Below are 21,101 nucleotides of genomic sequence, written 5' to 3' on the forward strand. Positions count from 1 at the left end.
ATAAGTGAAATGAGAGAATTAAAAGCTCATTCTATTCAAAGAGAGGAGAGTAAGGAAGAACCAAAGAAAAAGGAAAGGAGAGAGGGAGGGAAGGAAAGAAGGAAGAAGAGAAAAGAAAAGAAAGAAAGAAGGAAGGAAGAAAGAAGGTAGGTTGCATTTGGAACAAATGTCTTGGAAGCTACAGGGGAAGTAGACACAGAGAAATTGTTTTCTCTCTGCCCAGTCATTAAGGACTCATTTTATTGTCAGGTTATGGGGCCTGACATAGAACTGTTCAACATTCCAATCCACTCTCAAAGGATCAGTGGTGGCCTTTGTCAGTGTTATCATTTTGTGGGGTACAGCAACTGTGCTAGTGTCCCCAGGCAGTAAGGATGCTGAGTTGAACGTCATACTCGTCTCATTCTAGCTCCCAGCATTTCAAACTGAGGAGGCTGATCCACCACGTCAGAAAGGGCACTTGTGAGGGAATTCTTCAAAAATGAAAAAGAAAAAAAAAAACAGCCTGCAGTATTAGACAGGAGTCTTTTATCCAAGAAACAAGACACCCCAGCTGTGAAAATAACAAGACCCAAATGGGCAGAGAGCACATCCGCCTGTCAGAGTGGTTGTCTAGCCCAGAAGGCAGTTAGGTCCACAGCATCTCACCTGCTCATCCTCTCTCAAACTTGCCTTCTAAAGCTAAATCCTTCTCTCCTCTGTTTCCTGCACTTCCCTTTTTTCCTCCTCTTTCTCCTTTACTCCTCTGTCTGCAGAAAATACTCAAAGTACCTATCGGGTGAGTCCAGATGGCTCTCTGCGTGTCACCTTTGCCAGTGGTATGGAGATCAGCCTCAGCTCGGAGCCACACATCCTGGCCGGGGCGGTCAACCCCACCCTGGGCAAATGCAATATCTCCCTGCCCGGAGAGCACAATGCAAACCTCATCGAGTGGCGGCAGCGGAAGGAGCAAAACAAAGGCAACATTTCAGCTTTTGAAAGGAGACTGAGGGTAAGGGTTGACCTTATACAAGATGTGGAACTTCTATGTTTGAAAACCACAGAGCCTCTCTAATCTAAAGTCCCATTTCTCCAAAGCTTTTCTGGTGGCTGACCAGGTTATATGATATACTAATTCAAGAGAGGGTGCTAATGGCTGATAATGGTTCAGTATCCTTAAATGAACATTCTAATAGGAGCTTTCTTTGTCATTAGCCAGCTAAAGTGCTCTAACAGTAGCAATTTCAGTCACCAAGAAAGTCTGGATGGAGAAATGTGTTTAGTCGGGAGGCCCTCCAGAATCCCCCACAGCACGCCCTAGAGATGGTTACCAGGTCTACCACATTGACCCAGGTCCCTGCTTTGGGGTAGTTTATTTGGAAAGACCAGACAGGCACACTGTGACACAAAAGGCAACATTTGGACAAAGGTAAGATAAAGGGAAAAATAAGTGAATTATATCATTGCCATGAGTACGTCTTAAGAGGAAATTAAAGATTTGGGAGTTTTCAAGTCCTTACCAAGCACGGTTCACCACAGTTAACCAGAGATCTCTCAGGAAAAAAATCACCTTTTGGCAGCATATGAAGCCTACAAACACCACAGCACTCTGTCTGCCTGTCCCTTCTTAACATTAACCAATGTTAGGATGACGTGACCAGCTTTCCAGATGTAGTAATGTTCACTATCTGCCCCAGAGCCCTGCCACTCTGAGGGAAACAATCGCTCACTGTTGAGGCCAGGCCTGCTTTGAGCACCTGTGTCATGCCTGGGATACCAGGAGTGCTTGCTGCTTCTTCATGCATAGTAAAAATTTGCTCACAGAGAAAACGTGGTTACCTTTAGGCCATGGAAATGCAATGCCAAACAGCCACCCGATTCCAGCAAGAAGCAGTCAAACCAGCCCTATGGTGTGATGTGGACAAAATAATCCACGACAGTGCTCACTTTTCAATCATTTCTATTGGTGACACTTAGACATAGACTTCAGTGGGTGTTTTTTGTAATAGCCACTAAAGTTGGCTACATGTGCTAGTCAATTTGTGTATTTTGATTCTACTGACCAGTCTCTAACAGAATATTTACCACATCTGCCACGGAATTAAGAAGTAAAACCAGTCCCAGTAGTTGAACCTCTCTGTATGGGTAGCAGTGAGGGTTTCTATTAGAGTTCTTCTAGAAATGGGATCTCCTGGATGGAACCCTGGATGGGGAAGTTAGATGTCCTGGCCTTAATACCAAGTTTTACAACTGGCTTAAGGAAGGCCTTTATTTTCTTCACCTGTGAAATGAAGATAATGACTATATTGTACTAGAGAAAAGTAAGACTTATCTACATATGGTGAATCAACCTCATGGATTCATCACAGAAAAATTTTATCAAATAAGTGATCCCTTAGTGCCTCCCCCAGCTTATAGCCTCAGTAAAACGTTATGAACCATACCATACACTATGTGACTTTGGGATTTTCCATTCTTTACGATAACCCATAGTATAGTATGTGACTTGGGGATTTTCTACTTTCTAGGGTAACCCATCCTCCATATGCACAGATAATGGAGAGAGACTATAAAGTGTGATTTACACCTCATATCCCAGATTGTTGTTAATGTTGAGAAGCTAATGGTCGTAAAACGTTTGGAGGCTCTTTAGTATTAAGGAGTAGAGTGAAGTGTTAATGCTATCTATATTTGACCCGTTTCCCATCCTGTGGTAGAGTTGAGCAGGTTTGTGAAATGGTTTATAAGAGTGACAAATTCAGGGCCTTCTCCTCTACGTGACTTCTAGAGTACTTCCTGAGGTCCTGGGACTGGAGAATGGAGCCACTGGTTAGCTGGGTGGTGTTGCTATGCATGTCCCTAGAAATCTAACAACAATCCTTTACGTTTATTTAGTGCCTTCAAGTTAACAAGATGCTTTCATAGCCAGGATTTTATTTGATCACCACAGCCATCAGTTGCTGTTATTCCCAATTTACAGATAAGGAGACTAAGGCCCAGAGAGGTTAAGTGATTTGCCCAAAGTCAAACAGCTGTTAAGGATCAGAGCCAGCACTAAAATGCAGGTCTTTGCCTAGTGCAGCACTCTTCCACTACATCATGCTGTGCTGCCTTGTTCCTTAAAATAATTAATCTATAAATCATTGCCCCACTCAGTGGAGCCACCTTGGCAGGGCCTGACTCTCATTTCAATGCTGACAAAAGGAGACAAATAATCGACTCTAATGTACTGGCAAGTGTGGGTGGTGCGGCACAACTGGCTGGCCTCCAGGCAGGGAAAATCTGGAGGAGGCAAGAGGAGGGAGGCTATTTCCCAGGTTAATTCTTACCTGCTCTCCCCATCCTTAGGCATTTTTGTTTATGCTGCTGCCTCAGTTTCCCCAGATTAGGCATATCCCATTTAATAGAATGAATATGCTCCCAAAAAGTAGTGGTGAAACCAGTTTTGACAAAGCAAATTCTCTTTCCCTTCTGACTTTATTTCAGAGATAGTGCCCCTTCGCTCTGGTAGCTTTTCAAGGGGCAAACTGATGACACATGAGATGTAACTTTCTCTCTTCCTGGGCTGAATATGCTGTTACCTATTTGTAAGCATAGCTGTAAAGAATAAACCTCTCTGATGCCCTGAAGTACTTTGAGACCTTGGACCTAATCATTTATTTCTCCTGGTGGACCAGCCATTCCAGAGCAAGGGCAAGTAGGGGTAGCAGAGCTTTTGAGACAGAATACCAGGTTCAGATAGTCACACAACATAGAAACCCCTGCTGTACTATGGGAACTAGGGCCCCTCTTTGCAAAATCACGCAAAGGTGTGATTGTAATTTTTAAATGTGCTTGAACAGCAGGTCATAAAACACTAATTGGTCAGGCACAAAATGACAGGTTCATTTAAAGGCCCATTTTGTAAGATGATGGACATTCCAAAAAGCTACCTCTCACATCCACCCTAGACCTTCTAGCTGGAAAGGAAAAATCAGAAAAGGATAGACCTCTCTTGGAGATAAAGCAACAAGAGTTGCTTTTCTCCAGTGATCGGTGATTTTTTTCATACAAAGTCGGGGTCCCCTTCAAGGTGAAGGAGGCCTGAGCAGGCACGGGATTTGTTACCTCTGGGCCATCCTGCACCAGCTGCATTAAGTGAAATAAATTACGTTAACATCCTGAAACGTCATTTATTTTAAAAATCCATTTCCCCCCAACCTGAGTCGTGTTTGAATCATCTTCCTTGCAAAGTACTTTTACATCCAGTCCATGTATCTTCTCATCTGCTGCATCAATCTGTCCCCATAAATACATTTCCCTGGACAATAGAGAAATTAGAGTGCAGATAACAATAGAGGCAGTTGTAAAAGAATTGGACATTCACCAAAAGCAAACTGGTTTAGGAACTACATCCAGATTGCACCTTGCCGTGTCCATGGATAATAATGCCATTATATGAGACTTACCCCAGCGTTGGATCCCAGAGCTCTTTACGAGATTTCACAGACTGAGATGTGAGGGCACAGCCAAACCCCAGAACTGCAGCCTCCTTTATTAAAAAAAAAAATCGAGGAAGCTTAGCACTTCAAACCAAAGTCATAAAATCAAGACGATTATGTGTTTACAAGCAAAATGAAGCAAAGACTAATCTAAAACCCTCACAATTGATTTTTTTTTCTCTCCACCCAAAGATAACTGAGAACAGGGTAGATTGGTTTTTAAATGCAACATGTGAATGTTCATACGTGATCTGAGCTCTGAAAGGAGAAACAAGCCCATTTGAAACACAGGATCCCAGGCTGACAAGTGATGGGGAATTTGGGAGGCAGCCAAGAGGGTTCCAGCATCTCCCTCCATTCTCAGAAAATGCCTTTGCTGACAGGGTGCTCAGCTTCAGGCTGTTCAAAGTTGGAGTTCACATTGGCTTCACAGTATTTTAACTTCCTTCTCCCCAGGTTTGCTAGAGGGATTCATTTTGTGAAAATTTAGATAAGGAGCCTGCTTGCAGATAGATTAATCTATTTTAAAAATATATCCACAGTTCTCAGTCCCAAGGAACAGTGTGTCTACCCCTAAGGAGTCATCTGGAGATGGAGATTTCAGGCATCAAGGCCACTGGGAAGTGTTGGTTTTCGGGTCAGGGGATTCTTGGGGCCTTCAAATCACAGAAACTTGTTTTTCTATGTATTTGTTAATCTTGGGTCAACTCCACTAAGATAACCAGAAAATGTTATTTTACGTGCATATAAGCAATAATGATTTGGTATAAAAAATTTTAAATGTCTAATGTATGGTTACACGGATAAAGTCACCAACGGAAAAGTATTTAAGCAAGAGCAAATTAATATAGTGCAAAAAGCATCCAAGTTAAATGATATGGCAGAAGTCAGGTGAGAGGCGTGGGGAGAGAACAATAATTTTCCATCTACACTTCTAGGTTCTTGGCTGAGACCCCCCCCCCCCATAACAAAAGATAGATTAGCAGGAGAAGAACAAATAGAAGTTTAGTAACATGTATGCCTCCTGTACACGTGGGAGAGACCCAGGACACCTAACTCCTTGAAATGGCCCAAGCCAATGCCTTAAATACCACCTCCAGCTACAGACAAAACATGTTGGAGGGAGCAGGCCAGTTATGGGAGGTTATCAGGAAAAGCACAGTAAACCGGGGTATGCCTGTTATGCAGATTTAAATCCATGCCTTATCCATCGATAACAGTTTCTAGAATTTAGCCATCCCCCTCTTATTGGTACAGAGAGGGAGACACCCCTACGGATGGAGATTTCCCTTATAAATGTAAATGTCTCTCACCAAAGGGTAACTTCTGCTCAGTTTTCAGAGCTTCTCCTATGTCTGCTGTTTCTTAAACATAATTAGCCTAAAATAATCAATATGCCAAAGTGACATTATTTTGGGGTGGCAAATTCTGCTCCCCTTCAGAGGAATGAGGAAGATTTTGAGGAAGAAGTGGTATGCCTATAATTTTGCACCTCTTTTCCCATCTATAAAATGAGGGATATGGGCTGTGCAACCTCTATTATCAGTAGTATTATTACCATTAGTCATAATTACAACAGCTAATGTTCACTGAGGTCTTACTATTTGTATTGCCATATATTAACTCATTTACTACTCATAACATCTTACCAAATGGGTTCTATTATTATCATTCCCATTTTACAGATGAAGAAACTGAGGCACAGAGATGTCACACTGCTAGTAAGTGGTAATATCAGGATTTGAACCCAGGCAGTCCAGCTCAATAGGCAAAGTCCTAGGATCCCTTCTGGCACTAAGATCTTGTGGGCTGGCAACGTAAAGAGAGTCTTGAGAGTAAAAAAGAAAAAAGGGTAAAAGGAAATTCCAGATGGAATAGTAGAGGCTGATGCTAACGCTGAATACATGCCCTGTTCATTTGTAGGCAACTCTATGAAACATAAGCAAACCTGAGTAGGTTTTTCATTGCCAACCTAGCATCAATAAAAAATAAAATCAGTAGAATTGTATCGATTGATTTCTAAAAATTAAGTACTAATTACCTTAAAACCAGTGAGCGTAGGGTAGCATGTACTAATTTAAAATCAACTGTGGCTTTTCTATCCATTCTCTTAACTTCATGGAAATTAAATGCAGTGCGTCTCCTAAACTGCGAGGTGGTTATTTGGCCCTTATTCAGCAGTTTCTTCAGCAAAAATTAAACAGGTAACTCAGTTGCATTGTGAGCTGAAATGCTGGACAGCATCCTTGAAAATTCAGCCTTCTCCTCCTCATAGAATAAAGAAAATCAACTGCTAGGATCATAGCTTAGAATTTAGCACTTTGTGTGTGTGTGTGTATTCACTTGAACCATAGCAAATTGCTCTTTTTGTAGGCAAAAGACAGTCAAATATCAGCAGTCGCCTATAGATCAACCTAATGTATCTTAATCCTACTGATTGAATGAGTCTCGAATTGGAAGGGTTGAAAGGACTTTCTCTTAAGCAATTAAACACAAACTACTAAAAAAGAGCAAGAAAAGGCCCTGAGGGGAGGCAAAGGACACTTTCTTTTGGAGCTTCTGCCTGTACCCACCCTTCACAGGCACTTTGATTTCTGCTGACAACACAACCCATGGCTCCCCAGGGCACACTCCTCCCTCTTTCCTTTCTAGTCCAAGTATGAACAGAAAGCAAGGCCCTCTCCTTACTTCTCCTTAGGAAAACTGAAAAAAATGGAATGGAAACCAAAGGATAAATCAAAGCGTAGATACTTCTTCTCTTATTAAAAAAATTACCAAATTCTGGGCCAGCCCTGGTAGCCTAGTGGTTAAGTTCGACACACTCTGCTTCGGTGGCCCAGGCTTGGTTCCTGGGTGTGGACCTACACCACTCATCTGTCAGTGACCATCCTGTGACAGCAACTCACATACAAAAAGAGGAAGATTGGCAGTGGATGTTAGCTCAGAGAAAATCCTCCTCAGCAAACTGAAAAAACAAAAACAAGTCCAGCTTTCTTATCCCAATATACAGCTCATCAGTTGCCAAACTCAAAGGTCTTCTTCTTCAATGTGCAACCTGCCCAAAGAGACTCTTGTCAACTTGGGACCATTCCCAAATTTCAACCCTTTTTTGCCCCTCTCTTTTCCAGGGCAAGGATTGGTGTAGACTGTTCTGGAGGAAGAGTGAAAATAAGGATGGATGGCCCACACTTAGGTCAAGGGCTATTATTGTATTTCAGGCATTTGTATGTATTTCAAGCGTTTGTACAAATGTGGAGTGTTCCCAACCCTGCTCATGACCCCAGCAGTCAGAGGCACTCAACCTTGTTCTGATTCCTGCCATGAAGGCGGGAGGTGCATAAGCAATCAAGAAGGACGGTAGGAGATCTCACCTGGAAAAACACTCTCCTTCACAGCCTTCTCACATGTGGTTTCCACAGGAGACTCTGGGGGACTCTGTGGCATCTTTAATTCCTTCATCTCCTTTCAGCTCGTAGCTGAATTTTACGTTACCTTCCCTTTTGGGTTCCCGGACCTGATTTCAGCGTGAGCAGGGGAGTAGTTCCCCACACCAACAAGCAGTCCTTGGGACTCCATCTGGGCGTCCTGCAATTCAACTCAATTCTGACACTATTTACCTGGAGATAACATCAGATTCCACGGGTTAAGGGCCAACTCCCCACTTCAGATACCAATCTCAAGCCCAGGTTGTTACCTGTGCTTCTGACCTGCTGGCTATAAATCACAGGTTCCCATGACCCCCTCCTTTGGTTCAATTAATTTACGAGAGCAGCTCACAGAACTCAAAGAAACATTTTCCTTATTAGATCACCAGTTTGTTATAAAAGGATATAACTCAGGAACAGACAGATGGAAGAGGCACATAGCGCAAGGCATGGCGAGAGGGCACAGAGCTGCCATGCTCTCTCCAAGCATGCCATTCTCCCCAAATCTGCACATATTCACCAACCCAGAATGTCTCTGAACCCTGTCCTCTTGTGGTTTGTGTGTGTGTGTGTATGTGTGTGAGGAAGATTGGCCTTGAGCTAACATCTGTTGCTCATCTTCCTCTTTTTACTTGAGGAAAATTGTTGCTAAGCTAACGGCTGCGCCAATCTTCCCCTATTTTATGTGGGATGCCACGACAGTGTGGCTTGATGAGTGGGTCTAGGTCCACACCCAGGATCCAAACCTGGGAACCCAGCGCCGCCGAAGTGGAGCATGTGAACTTGACCGCTACACCATTAGGCCAGCCCCTCCTTTTGAGTTTTTAAGGAGGCTTCATTATAAGTCACCACTGATTAAATCATTGCTCATTGGAGACTGATTCAACTTCCAGCCCCTCTCCCCTCCCCAGAGGTTGGGAGGAGGGGGTACTGAAAGTTCCAACCCTCTAATCACATGGTTGGCTCCACTGACAACTAGGCTCCGTCCTTAGGTTACCTAAAAGCTTTCCAAAAGTTGCCTTTTTAACATAACCGGAAACACCTTTATCACTCTAATCACAGTAAATTTCAAAGGTTTTAGGAACTCTGTGCCAGGAACAGGTCAAAAAACCAAATACATACTTCCTCTTATAAATCGCAATATCACATTTTCCAAACCTGACTTTGAAACTAGTGTTTCAGCAACATCTGAATATCCGAATGCATTATCCAGGAAGAGAAGTATGGCTGCAGAAGTCTTGACAGGCAGAGCAAGAACATTAGGCAGAGTTTTCCCCTGCTTGCTTTGTAGTGGATTTTTAACAGAGATCCCTGCTTGTGTAGCTGTAATGACTTTATTAAGAAATGTGTTCTTGAGTAGTAAACTTAATCTATCAGACAAATAAAACCACAAATTTAGTTGAACTAGAAATCACTTGTTACTTTGGCTCTTTAACTATCATTATAACATAAATTGTAACAGTTACAACCATCTCTGGGAGTACATGGATATTTTACAGCTATTGTAAATGAATGGTATTACAGTTGGAGATATGTGGCTATAAAACCACAGGAAAGGTAGTTGAAGAAAGAACACCTGGTTTCACATAGGTTTCCAAACCCTATGTATCAAAAGACAGAAAATATGTGCTTCTCTATCACCTTTTAGGTGATAACAGCAGGTTACTGTATATTTATGTACTACAGCACTACGCACATTGGCTACAGATGCTTTCAAGGGTCATGATTCCCCATCTGTGGCTCTATGCCCTGAATTAAATCCACCCCTGAGACTAACAGCATTTCCTCCCAAATAATTTGAGCATCTAATCACTAGTCTTCTGGATAGAATTCAGGGCACGGAATATTTGCTGGGTCCTTTTTTTGCAGAAGCTCAAAATTAAGGGCAAATATCATTAGCCTCAGCTGGCTGATGAAGAAACTGAAACCAAAAGAGGCTGAAAAAAGCCAAGTGCCACACCTCAATAGAAAAATGGGCAAGCACCATGAGCAGACGATTCATAGAAGACATACATGTGGCCAAGAGACATTAAAAGGGATTCAACCTCACTAGTAATCAAATAAATGCAAATTTAAACCATAGTAACATACCACTTTCCCACTCTCACATTAGGAAACGTTTACTAATAATGATAATACTCGATGCTGGTAAGGATAGAGTAAGACAGGCTCTCTCACTACTAGTTAATGGGAGTATAAATTTGTATAGCTTTTGTGCACTGTAAAGTAAGATCTCGAGTTGCATCAGGAGTCTTTCATATATTCTTATCATTTGACCCAATTATTTCACTTATTGGGTTCTGTATTAAGAAAATATTTATCTATAAAAATGTTCAACACAATATGAGATGTGAAAGAAAAATGGAAAACAAAACCTCTAATTTCCAACAACAGGAGAAAGGAAAAATAAATATTTATTATGTAGGAAGATATTATGCAACCATTAAAATCCACATTTTAAGAATATTTAGTAACATGAAGAATGCTTAAGATAAAACATTAGCTGAAAAAGCAGGACATAAAACTTTAAGTACAATCCTAGTTATATTCTTTAAATATATGGATATAGATCATGCCAAAAAAAGTAGGATGAATGGAATGAAATGCGGCAGAGTATTAGCAGTGATTCGCATTGGACGGTGGGATTACAGGTAAGTATTCTTTTTTGTATATTTCTGCAATGGAAAAAATATCACTTTTATAATGGGGGCAAGGGGGCTGTAAGGAGGTTATTTTAAAAAGGAAAGTGAGCAAGGGAAGAGCAAAGTCTCAAATGAGAACGTTGGCTTTGCAGTCTTCCAGACCACTAAGATAAAAAACACTTTCTGGATCTCGCTTATATGTGGAATTTGAAAACAAACTCATAGACACAGGAAAAACAGAGAACAGACTGGTGGTTGCCAGAGGTGGAGGGTAGGGGGTGGATGAAATGAATGAAGGGGGTCAAAAGGTACAAACTTCCAGTTATAAAGTAAATACGTCCTGGGGATGTAATGTACAGCATGGTGACTATAGTTAATAATACTCTAATTGCATATTTGAAAGTTGCTAAGAGTGGCTCTTAAAAGTTCTCATCACAAGAAAAAACAGTTGTAACTATGTGTAATGATGGATGTTAACTAGACCTATTATGGTGATCATTGTGCAATATGTACTGCTAAAAAAACAATATTCAACTGAGTAAATTTGAAGATCAAATTGACTTCATTCAACAATTCATGTATCGGACGGCATCTCTTCTAACAAATAGAAAGGAGTTCTGAGGAGCTGTACAAAATAGAAGGCTTTTATAGGCAGAGAGGGGGAAGAGTGGATTGTTTCAGGCAAGGTCACCTTCCTTTAGGGGATGAAGGGAGTCTGTCAGGTGGATTACCTCACTAGTGCTGACCAGGAAGTTCCAGACTGACCGGTTAAGCTTCCATTCCTGGGGGAGGTTGAAACTGCATTTAGGTTAGGTATTAAGTCTCAGTTTAGTGACGTGGGCTCAGCACAAGTGACTCCATTTGAGGCCTGTTGTCTCATTTTTAACAATACAAATATTGAATCATGTTGTATGCGTAAAACTAATATGATGTTATATGTCAATTATATCTCAATTAAAAAATAAAAATAAAAAAATTCTAAAAATAAAAAAACTTTTTCTGAACCTGGATTTTGAAATTGGACTCTTGAGACCTCTAGAGGTTTTATGTTTGGGTTTCAGAGCCCCCTTGAGATTTTATCTAAAATGTTCATATTTGTGCTTATGTGCATTTCTCTCAGGACACAGTGCATAGCTTTGAGGTATTTAAAGGGATCCTTAACCACAAAAACTTAAAAATGAACATAAAGCTTAGTTGGATAGCTAGTGAATCAGTTTAGTCCAGCTATGATTAATGTAGTTGTGGGGGAGGAAGAACTATTCCTCTACCCTCTAGGTTCTTCGGGAAGGTCTAAGAATTAAACTGACATGACACAGAATAACAGGAGAAAAATCAAAGAAAGTTTAATAACATGTATACATGGGAGAAACCCAGAAAAATTGAGTAACTCACCAAAATGGCCAAAGCCACCACCTTAAATACCATCTTCAGCTAAAGATCAAGGAGGATGCTGAGGGTGGTGGTTTGGGATGTCAAAAGGGAGGAAAGTAATTCACATGGAGATGGAAAAGCAAATGTTTGGTAAACAAATGTTTGCAGGGGCCATCTATAGACAATGGGACCCAAGAGAGAACTTTGATAAAATGGGCCTAGTAAGGGTCCTCCCAGTCTACCACACCTAGAGTTCTCTATGGTGACAGCTCCTTCCTGGGACAGACCTTTTATCTTAAATTCTTTTAGGCAGTTAGGGGAAAGGTCAAAGTTTCTTTCTGAGTAATTTTGTTCTTAAAAATAATCATGCCAGAGAGACACATTTTGGGGTGGCATGTTCTAATCCCCCACATAGTCAAATCCTAATGTAGGCTTTTTCCCCTTACCTTGTTAACCAGATATTTAATGTTCTATTCAGGATCGTGTTGACAATTCCTGCAGATATAAATCTGGTACACCAAGCTACGATCACCTTGGAATCTGACACATGGGCCCATTCAGAACCCTAACTAAAATGAGGAAAGTAATCATTGTAGTCTAAAAATAACAATTACCAATATTATTTTTACACTTCACCAGGTACCTGTATATGTAACCACATTTAATTTTTAGAAACAACTCTGTAGTGTAAAGTGCTAGTATCACTCCAGTTTCACTGATAAGAAAACTAAGGCCTTGATAGAAGAAATGACCGGTGCACAGACAAGCAGCTAACAATGTCTCCTGACTCTTGGACCACTGCTGTTGATACTTCTCAAAGTTTCTACATTTTCATTTGAAGGGGAGCAGAATTTGCCACCCAAAAAAAAATATGCCTCTTTGGCATAAAGATTATTTTAGGCTGATTTTTTTTAAGAAGCAGCAGACACAGGAGAAGCTCTGAAAGCAGAATAGAAGTTGTCTTTTTGTAAGGCACATTTACATTTATAAGGGAACTCTCCCTCTGTAGGAGTGTCTCCCTATCTGTACCAGGAAGAGAAAGATGACTCTGAATCTCTAGAAACTGTTATCAATGCAGACAGCATGGAATTAAACCTGTATAACAACCTTACCCTGGTTTTCTGTGTTTTTCCTGGTCACCTCCCATAACTGGCCTCCTCTGCCCCTCAACATCTTGTTTTATCTTTAGCTAGAGATGATATTTAAGGTGTTGGCTTGGGCCATTTTCGAGAGTTACTCAATTGTCCTGGGTCTCTCCCGTGTATGCAGGAGGCATACATGTTATTAAACTTCTGTTTGTTTTTCTCCTGTTAATCTCTCTTTCATTACAAGGGGGTCTCAGCCAAAAACCAAGAAGGGTAGAGGGAAGATTATTTTCCCTCCCCTACACATTCTTGTCTTTGTTCCTGCTAGATATGCTTGGACTCCCTCTATCCAAATTAAAAGTCTGTACTTTGAAAGCTGGGTGAAGGGTACATGGCAACTCTGTAGCATTTTTGCAGCTTATTGTGAGTCAGACTATTTCAACATAAAAAGTTATAATAAAACAACACAAAAAACTCATTAAAACTAAAACTTAATTAAAGTGAACTAATCTAAATAAATAAAATAAAATAAATTTTAAAAGCTTTCCCCTTGGCCTTCCACTTACCTCCTGCAAAGCTCCCCTTTTCCATGGAGGCTCCTTCAGCTGTGTATTATGATCAGCTAGCCAAGGCAGAAGTTACTAGTGGGACTGCCAAACACTGGCACCACCAGCTGAAGAGTGGGGAAAAAATAGGTCAGTTGTCTAGGTGTTTTGAAAACCCAGTAAATTTTCCTTTTTACTGATTTTTAAACCTTTTTATGAAGTTGTTTTGTTGTCTGGTTATCTTGTGTGGACCCAGCTGATTTTCCTAGAGTCAAGTATCACTGAGTGTTGTCTTTCGTGGAATCTCCCCGAGGTGAGGCTCCCTCTGGGACAACTTTGTGGTTGTGAGGTACACAGAGGAATGCTAGTATGCAGTAGAGGAAGCCTAAAATCAGAACCTAGCCAAACTACTAATTGTTCCTAAACTTAGTATCCAAATTTAATTCCATGCTTTAACCTCATTTAGTGGCACCACCCTTGCAAATACTAGGGGACCTACCAACACCTAGCACGTTTACCTGCTGGCCTCCAAGAAAATATTGCTGAGTGGGGTTCCGTCACTAGAGGGCAATCTGAGTTCCCCTGTGATAGATGTGAAGCCATGTGACTTCATGCCCAGATGAACATGGAAGCCAAAGAAGGAAATCTATATAAATTAGTGCAGCCTCACTGTATTTCTTTTTTTCTGATTTCTCATCACATAAATAATTCACCATTCTATGTTGTAGCCACTTCACTGGTAAAAAGAGAGAAGGAAGTCTTGCTCCTTAATAGGCATCTGACTCACATAAAATAAAAGATTACATAATTATTGAAAATTGTGCTAGTACACCTGAGGCTTGTGTTGGGAAAAAACAATCAACAACCATATACTGGGAATCTCGTGCATGCCAGGTATTCAGACATAGCCCCAACTCTCCAGAATTTTACAGGCTGGTGGGAGAATAAAGATAAGTATCATCTGAGGAACGTGAAGCCATGCAGATTCAAAGGCGAGAGATACCCCATTGTTGGAGAATCAGAGAAATCTTCACAATTGTGAATGTACTAGATGAGCGGAACCAAGACAGCGCTTAAAATGTATCTCATATCTCTTTTTTGTAGGCCCATAACAGAAACCTGCTCTCAATAGATTTTGATCATATAACTCGCACAGGAAAGATCTATGATGACCATCGGAAATTCACCCTTCGAATTCTTTATGACCAGACTGGACGGCCTGTTCTGTGGTCTCCCGTAAGCAGATATAATGAAGTGAACATAACATATTCACCTTCGGGATTGGTGACGTTTATTCAAAGAGGGACATGGAATGAAAAAATGGAATATGACCAGAGTGGAAAAATAATTTCAAGAACTTGGGCTGATGGGAAAATTTGGAGCTATACCTACTTAGAAAAGGTAAATATAAGGGAAAATAAACTAGTTATGAGTTTCTGAATGAGAATATTGAAAGTGGCCCTAATCACCCACCTTGGTGAGGACCTGCAGGAGAAAAGTGTGTGTTCTGGCTTTTCTGCTCTGTCGAAGTAACAAAAAAATGTTGTACCTATAAGGATAAGCTGTTTTTCATCTGAAAACTTTCCCCAGCCCCACGCTACACCAGGTACTCTTTCAAACTGAAGTCAGGATAATGGCTTAGCTTTCTCCTCATTTAAGCATATTTGTTCATGCTCTTGAAAAGGTATCTTTATTATTATGAAAGCTCATACGGAAGTAAAATAAGTAGAAAATTATAAAATTGTGTGTTAATGTATCTCAGCTCTGGAAAAGAGCCTCTTATACGGAGGATAAGGAATTCTAGTTTTGTTAGGATAATCCGTGAAATTTTAGTAGTATACATTTGAGAAGGAATTTTCACAAGTAACCGTGGCAGTAGGACCTCATTGGTAATAGTCCTTTGTGTGCAGTGAAGTCTCCAATAGCATCTGTAATGGCAGCTCGTGGCCTCTATCTGGTAGGAACAGACAAGGATTTTTAATCCCACCACCGGAACCATTTGTCTAATATCAACCCTCACACATCAAAATGGTTTCTGGCCAAATCAGTAGCAGAAAACAGTAAGAGAAGTTGATCTCTGTCTGCCATCTCAGTTTCTGATGTCGTAAGATAGTGTCTCTTGTTTCCGAAATCTTTCCATTGAACTGAATTCATCAGTCCTGAATTGATTTCTGGGAGAGCTGAAAAACCTTTTCCCCTGAGGATTCAAGGCTACTCAGTGCACGGTAACCCCCAGAATTTCTTTAAAACGTCATAGGAGCTTATAGCTCACGTGGTAAAATTTCACTATTTGCACCAAATGATGCCAAGCCTTTCTGATATACCCCCCCAAAGTTTAAAAACAAAAGTGTGCCAGTGGTTGTGTATGACATCATAAAACTACTGTACTCTTTCCCAGAGTCAGTCACTGGGGAATTGGCCAAGTTGGAAGTACCTAGGAAATAAAACAGGACTCCACTCGGGAGCTAGAATAAAGGAGGGTGTCCTCTGCTCTATCCACCGCATGTCTTTTTCTGCCAAAGAAATCGATCAAATCTGTAATCTGTACTCTACACTGGGAACATGTGAATCTTATAGAGTGCGTCTTTCTTCTTTTGAATTTTAATTTTAATAACAAGAATGATTGGCAAAATCATCTGGCTAATGTCCACAAAGCGGACATTATAATGATGACCTTTATATGTTTCTTACAGCATATAATGATGACCTTCATAGGAGAAAAATATGCCACTGATTATTAGCAGGATACAGGCTGATTTGTTTTTCTAGGAATGAGGATGTGTTTGCACTGATCCTTCCACAGGTCGTACATGTGACTAGCGAAGAAGCCAACACTCCTTAGGAGTGTGCATGCATTTGAACTCGAAACCCCAACCTCATTAGCACCAGAGTCTGGCCACAGAGCTAATTGCCTGTAGACAGCTGCATCTGGGTCTCTAAGGCTTTCCCTTTAGGCCGTCTATACAATAACAAAGAGCCCATTGAAAACCTAAATTTCAGCCCTACATGCAGTTATTCAGCCTCTCCTCTGACATCAGTGAAGCAATTTTATTGTTTCTCTTCTCTGAATTAGCTGATTATTTCATCAAACTTACTTGAGCAAAGAATCATGTGAAGTAAACTTCACGTGAGTTCTCTTTGCTACAGAAACTTAGTTGGCAATAATTCTTTCAAAACAAAGCAAAACAAAGAAAACGCTGTGTGATTGTCAGTGTCTGCAGCGGACAGAAATAAGATTTTATTGACCCAGAATAATGTATCAAGAAAAGCCTCAGTGACTTCCAAAGACTAGTTTACTGACCAGTGGGACAAGCCAAATCACTTATGTCTTTTAGTTGACTTTTGTCCCTTTCTTGATTTCACATTTAATTTGTTCTCTAATTAGAAGGTAAGCCCCTGACTTAAGCAATCCTGTTATGCAAAACTCAGAACCTACAAAATGCGTAATTATGGAATAGTTCTTGACTTTTCAAAAATCATTTATCATGAGATTGATCTTATTAATATTATTACCAGTGATAATAACTAATGCATTGAATAGATGCAATGATTAAATGAAATAACTTAATATAAAGCATCCCACACATCTAGTCATTCAATAAAAGTTCATTTCTTTCCATTTAAATAATGCATTATAGCATTTATTATCAAGTCGAGAACTCAAAAGCTAGCACTTACTGCTACTTGAAGGTAAATTAAAACAGGAAAGAACAGAAGGAAGGAAAAAAGGAGGAAGGGAAAGAAGGAAGGAAGGAAAAAAAGGAAGAAAATGAAAACATCTTTGAAATTGTGATTCCAGGAAAAAAAAGGGAAAGAATTTTGAATTTACCAAAATCCAATTTATGCGTAACTTTTCCAATGAGGTGATGAAGTTCTGCATCTCCCTGTACTGATTGCAATCCTCTCTTTAACACGACCTTTGCTGGCACATTCTGTCACTATGTGTGGGGCAGAGCAAGGACAAAGAGGCTGGCTCTTGTATATTGTAAAGTAAGAATTCTCAAACCTTCAAATGTATACCTCTTTTATACCTCAAAATACTTCTGGTATTACCTCTGTAAATTTGCTTACCATCCCCATACCATGATACCTTAAAAAGCAGCAGCAGATATTTCACCTCAACATGCAGAAATTTGGTAAAATTGTTTGACTTCCTCTAGAATAAGTGAAAGTTATGCGTGTCATTTTCATGCACAATGGTTTGTAGCCGTTAGGAGAAAAATAATTATTTGGGTGATAGCTGCGGTTGCTTAAATGATCTCTTCTGTGTTAGAAAAATCAATTATTGTTTCTTAAATTTTCTCTATGCGGTCATTAATTCTCTACCTTGATTTATGAGCCTTCTCTTAGTTAATTATATTTTGAAGACTTGTGGGGCTAAAAGTTTGTATTACGGTAAATGTAAATCTTTCAGTTTCCAAAAATCATTCTTCAGAACTTCATTTTTAAAATGCATTTAAATATATTTTATAAGCATTTAATAAGATGCCTTAGTCTGATACGTTTACACAAAATTGCCTCTTTGGGGCCTAGAGAAACAGAAGGCAGCCTTTGGCTTGAACTTCCAGATGGCCCCACACTGCCATCTGGTGGTCATTCGAATGCTTTAACTTTTCAAATTTCTACCGTCTCATTTCTATTCTTGTTCAAATGAGCATACAGCCATGATTGTTCTTTTTTTCTTCTTCTTTACAATGATCTCTTTTAGGATCTCTCAATCAACTAAAAAAAATAAAAAGTCTTCACTCTATTGTTTGGATTGATAGAAAATGGCCTTTATCCTGTAGCAGCACTGTGGGCATTGGGTGGACTCATCAGCATTGTTTTTGAACAAACTGATAATATGCCCACCCAAAGTGATAAAGCAGCCAAGTGAAAGCTAAATGGTATTCTGGAAAGACAACAGTTACATTCAAGAGATTTCGAATCATATCATTCACATTCTTGCCATTGGCAGGAAGCTTTAAAGCAGATCAAGGAGCTTTCCAGACAGCACAGCATCAGCACCACCTAGGAAAAGGGTCAGGCAGTGGTTTGCTGCAGCGTGGAGGATGAAAGCAGGGGAGAGAACACAATGGTGATGTGCTATAAATGTTTGGCAAGGCTGATACAGCGACTGGAGAAGGCATGGCCCAGGCAGGCTGATACTAGATAATGCGTGGGAGCCATATGGTGATTGTCCCTGGCCCACATCACAGGGGACAGATGTCCTTTGTTCATGGCAAACTGACGGAAGAGAGTGGAAAGGAGCTGAGAAATCTGACTTTCAGCATAGAGGTAACATGAAGGCATTTTCCACCAATTCTCCTAGGTTCTGTTGAGTTCTGCTTGGTCAAGGAGGCCATTCTCCCTTCATATCCCCATACCCATGGAGGAGTTTCAAGTCTCCTGCCTTCTGGTCAGTAGGGTTTTCAGAGCTGCGGGTTGTCCACAGGTGATGAGGTGCCGGGTGATGAGGTTTCCACACACAGCTCTGTATCCCCAGGCAGAGTACTTGGTGGAAAAGAAAGAAAGGATGAGCAAATGAGCAAATACGTGCTGACTTTGACCCCACAGTTCTTACATGTGATTCAAAATCAATAATTATCAGAAGGGCAGGGAGGGTATGCAGTTTCAAGAAGCATATTCAATATTAGAATATAATTTCATATTTGGAAGATTTAAATGTACATGTTTATGTAATTCATAGTCATAAATATTTATGTAATTTATATTTAGGAAATGAAAAGATACCTATTGTTTGCATAACGCAAACTTCAGAAAATAAAGTCCTACTAAATCCTTTTGCCTGTTAAAGTAATTCTCAAGAAGGGAGGAGTAAAGCTCCCTTAGGGAGTTATATCAGAATCTCCAGGGGTGAGAAATTTTTATTTTTATTAAAAGATGAGATTTAAATGCTTTTCACTTAGAAATAGGGTTGAATCCTCCCTAAAACAGTGCTCTTTTATGTCTATATTTAAGATTAAAATAAGATAAATGAAACACGTATTATACGCAAGGCATTGTACCTCAACAAACAACTGTTTCTGAAACACAGATCCAGGTGGGGGAGAGAGCTTGCACACCCAGAGAATTCTTCACTTTTAATGGCATGTTCCCCTAAAATAGCTTAAAACATGAATTGCAAAGCAATAATAATTCTATTTATATGCAACTCTTCAGGAAGACATTTACTACCTGAAGTCAATAAATACTTCTTGGTGCCTATAACTTAGTATGTGGCATGCCCTGCCCTCCATTTACCTCCCTCCAATCCATCTCCACGTTGAAACCTTTCTGGAATACTGACTTGATTGTTTCTCCCAGCTGTGCAAGTGCCCCATCCTTCAACTTGCTTTCAGTGGTTCCCTGTTGGCAACATGTTTAAGTCCAAACTCCTGGGCATGGCTTAGAAAGCCCAGCATGATAACTGGCCTCATCTCTTACCATTCACCACCACCCCTCAACACACCCACTCTCTGCCCGCACAAAATTCCTCTCATTCTCTGAAAAAGCCACGTTCTCTTTCTTATCCAGACCCTCACAATGCTGTGCCCTCTGTCAGCAGTACTCTCTCCTTACTCTGCCCCACCCGCCTTTGTGCCTTCACCTGGCCAACCCCTAGTCATCCTTTAGGTTTCAATTCGGATGTCATTTTCCCCAGGAAGTCTCCTGACCTCTTAAATCTGGGTGAGCTGCCCTTTCTCCACCTCCTGTAAGCACGCTGTACTTCCCCTGTCATAACACACTTCACGCTGTATTGTAATTGCTTAGTTACTTGTCTTTCTCCTCTATTAAACTGTAAGTTCCATGAGGATAGACACCGTTATTGCCCACTTCTGTATCCACGAGGGTCCACCACAGTGCCTGGCACATAGTAAGTGCTTGATAAATTTGTGTTGAATGGATGAATGTGTATTTGCTTTAATCTTCTCAACTTTAGTGATACATATTATGCTATTTTGCCTTTGTGTCGTTTCAGTCTGTGATGCTTCTCTTACACAGCCAGCGGCGTTACATCTTTGAATATGACCAATCAGACTGTCTGCTCTCAGTCACCATGCCTAGTATGGTGCGCCATAGCTTACAAACCATGCTTTCAGTGGGCTACTACAGGAACATCTACACCCCACCAGACAGTAGCACTTCTTTTATCCAAGACTACAGTCGAGATGGCCGACTGCTACAGACCCTGCATCTGGGGACAGGGCGCAGAGTTTTATACAAGTACACCAAGCAAGCAAGGCTGTCTGAGATTCTCTATGATACCACTCAGGTCACATTAACATATGAAGAGTCTTCTGGAGTGATTAAGACAATACACCTGATGCACGACGGCTTCATTTGCACAATCAGATACAGGCAAACAGGTTTGTTGTGAAAAGATGGTAATGTGTACAACCACATCAGTATTTTATGATGAAAGTTTTGCTGGCCACAGTCTGAGATAAGAGCATTAACCTATAGACATTCAATCCAACAAACTCACTTTAGTTATCAAATTATCTTCCATTGAAAATTAAAAACATTATAGGCTGCATAAAAGCTGAGTCCTTAAAAACATACAGTGCGTTTCTCTTTCTCTCTCAGCTCT

At 40.5% G+C, this 21,101-nt stretch overlaps 1 protein-coding gene across 1 annotated transcript in view; it reads left to right on the forward strand.

Annotated features, from left to right (window-relative positions):
* TENM1 (teneurin transmembrane protein 1) overlaps positions 1 to 21,101 on the forward strand; it is a 526,446-nt gene that overhangs the window by 495,239 nt on the left and 10,106 nt on the right. The window contains exons 27-29 of the mRNA XM_046672513.1: positions 756 to 991; positions 14,633 to 14,929; positions 20,490 to 20,877. Of these exons, the coding sequence (XP_046528469.1) occupies positions 756 to 991; positions 14,633 to 14,929; positions 20,490 to 20,877 (921 nt within the window). The remainder of the gene's footprint in view (positions 1 to 755; positions 992 to 14,632; positions 14,930 to 20,489; positions 20,878 to 21,101) is intronic.

The sequence above is a fragment of the Equus quagga genome, chromosome 10 (assembly GCF_021613505.1).
Source record: "Equus quagga isolate Etosha38 chromosome 10, UCLA_HA_Equagga_1.0, whole genome shotgun sequence".
In the NCBI taxonomy this organism is placed as follows: Eukaryota; Metazoa; Chordata; class Mammalia; order Perissodactyla; family Equidae; genus Equus; species Equus quagga.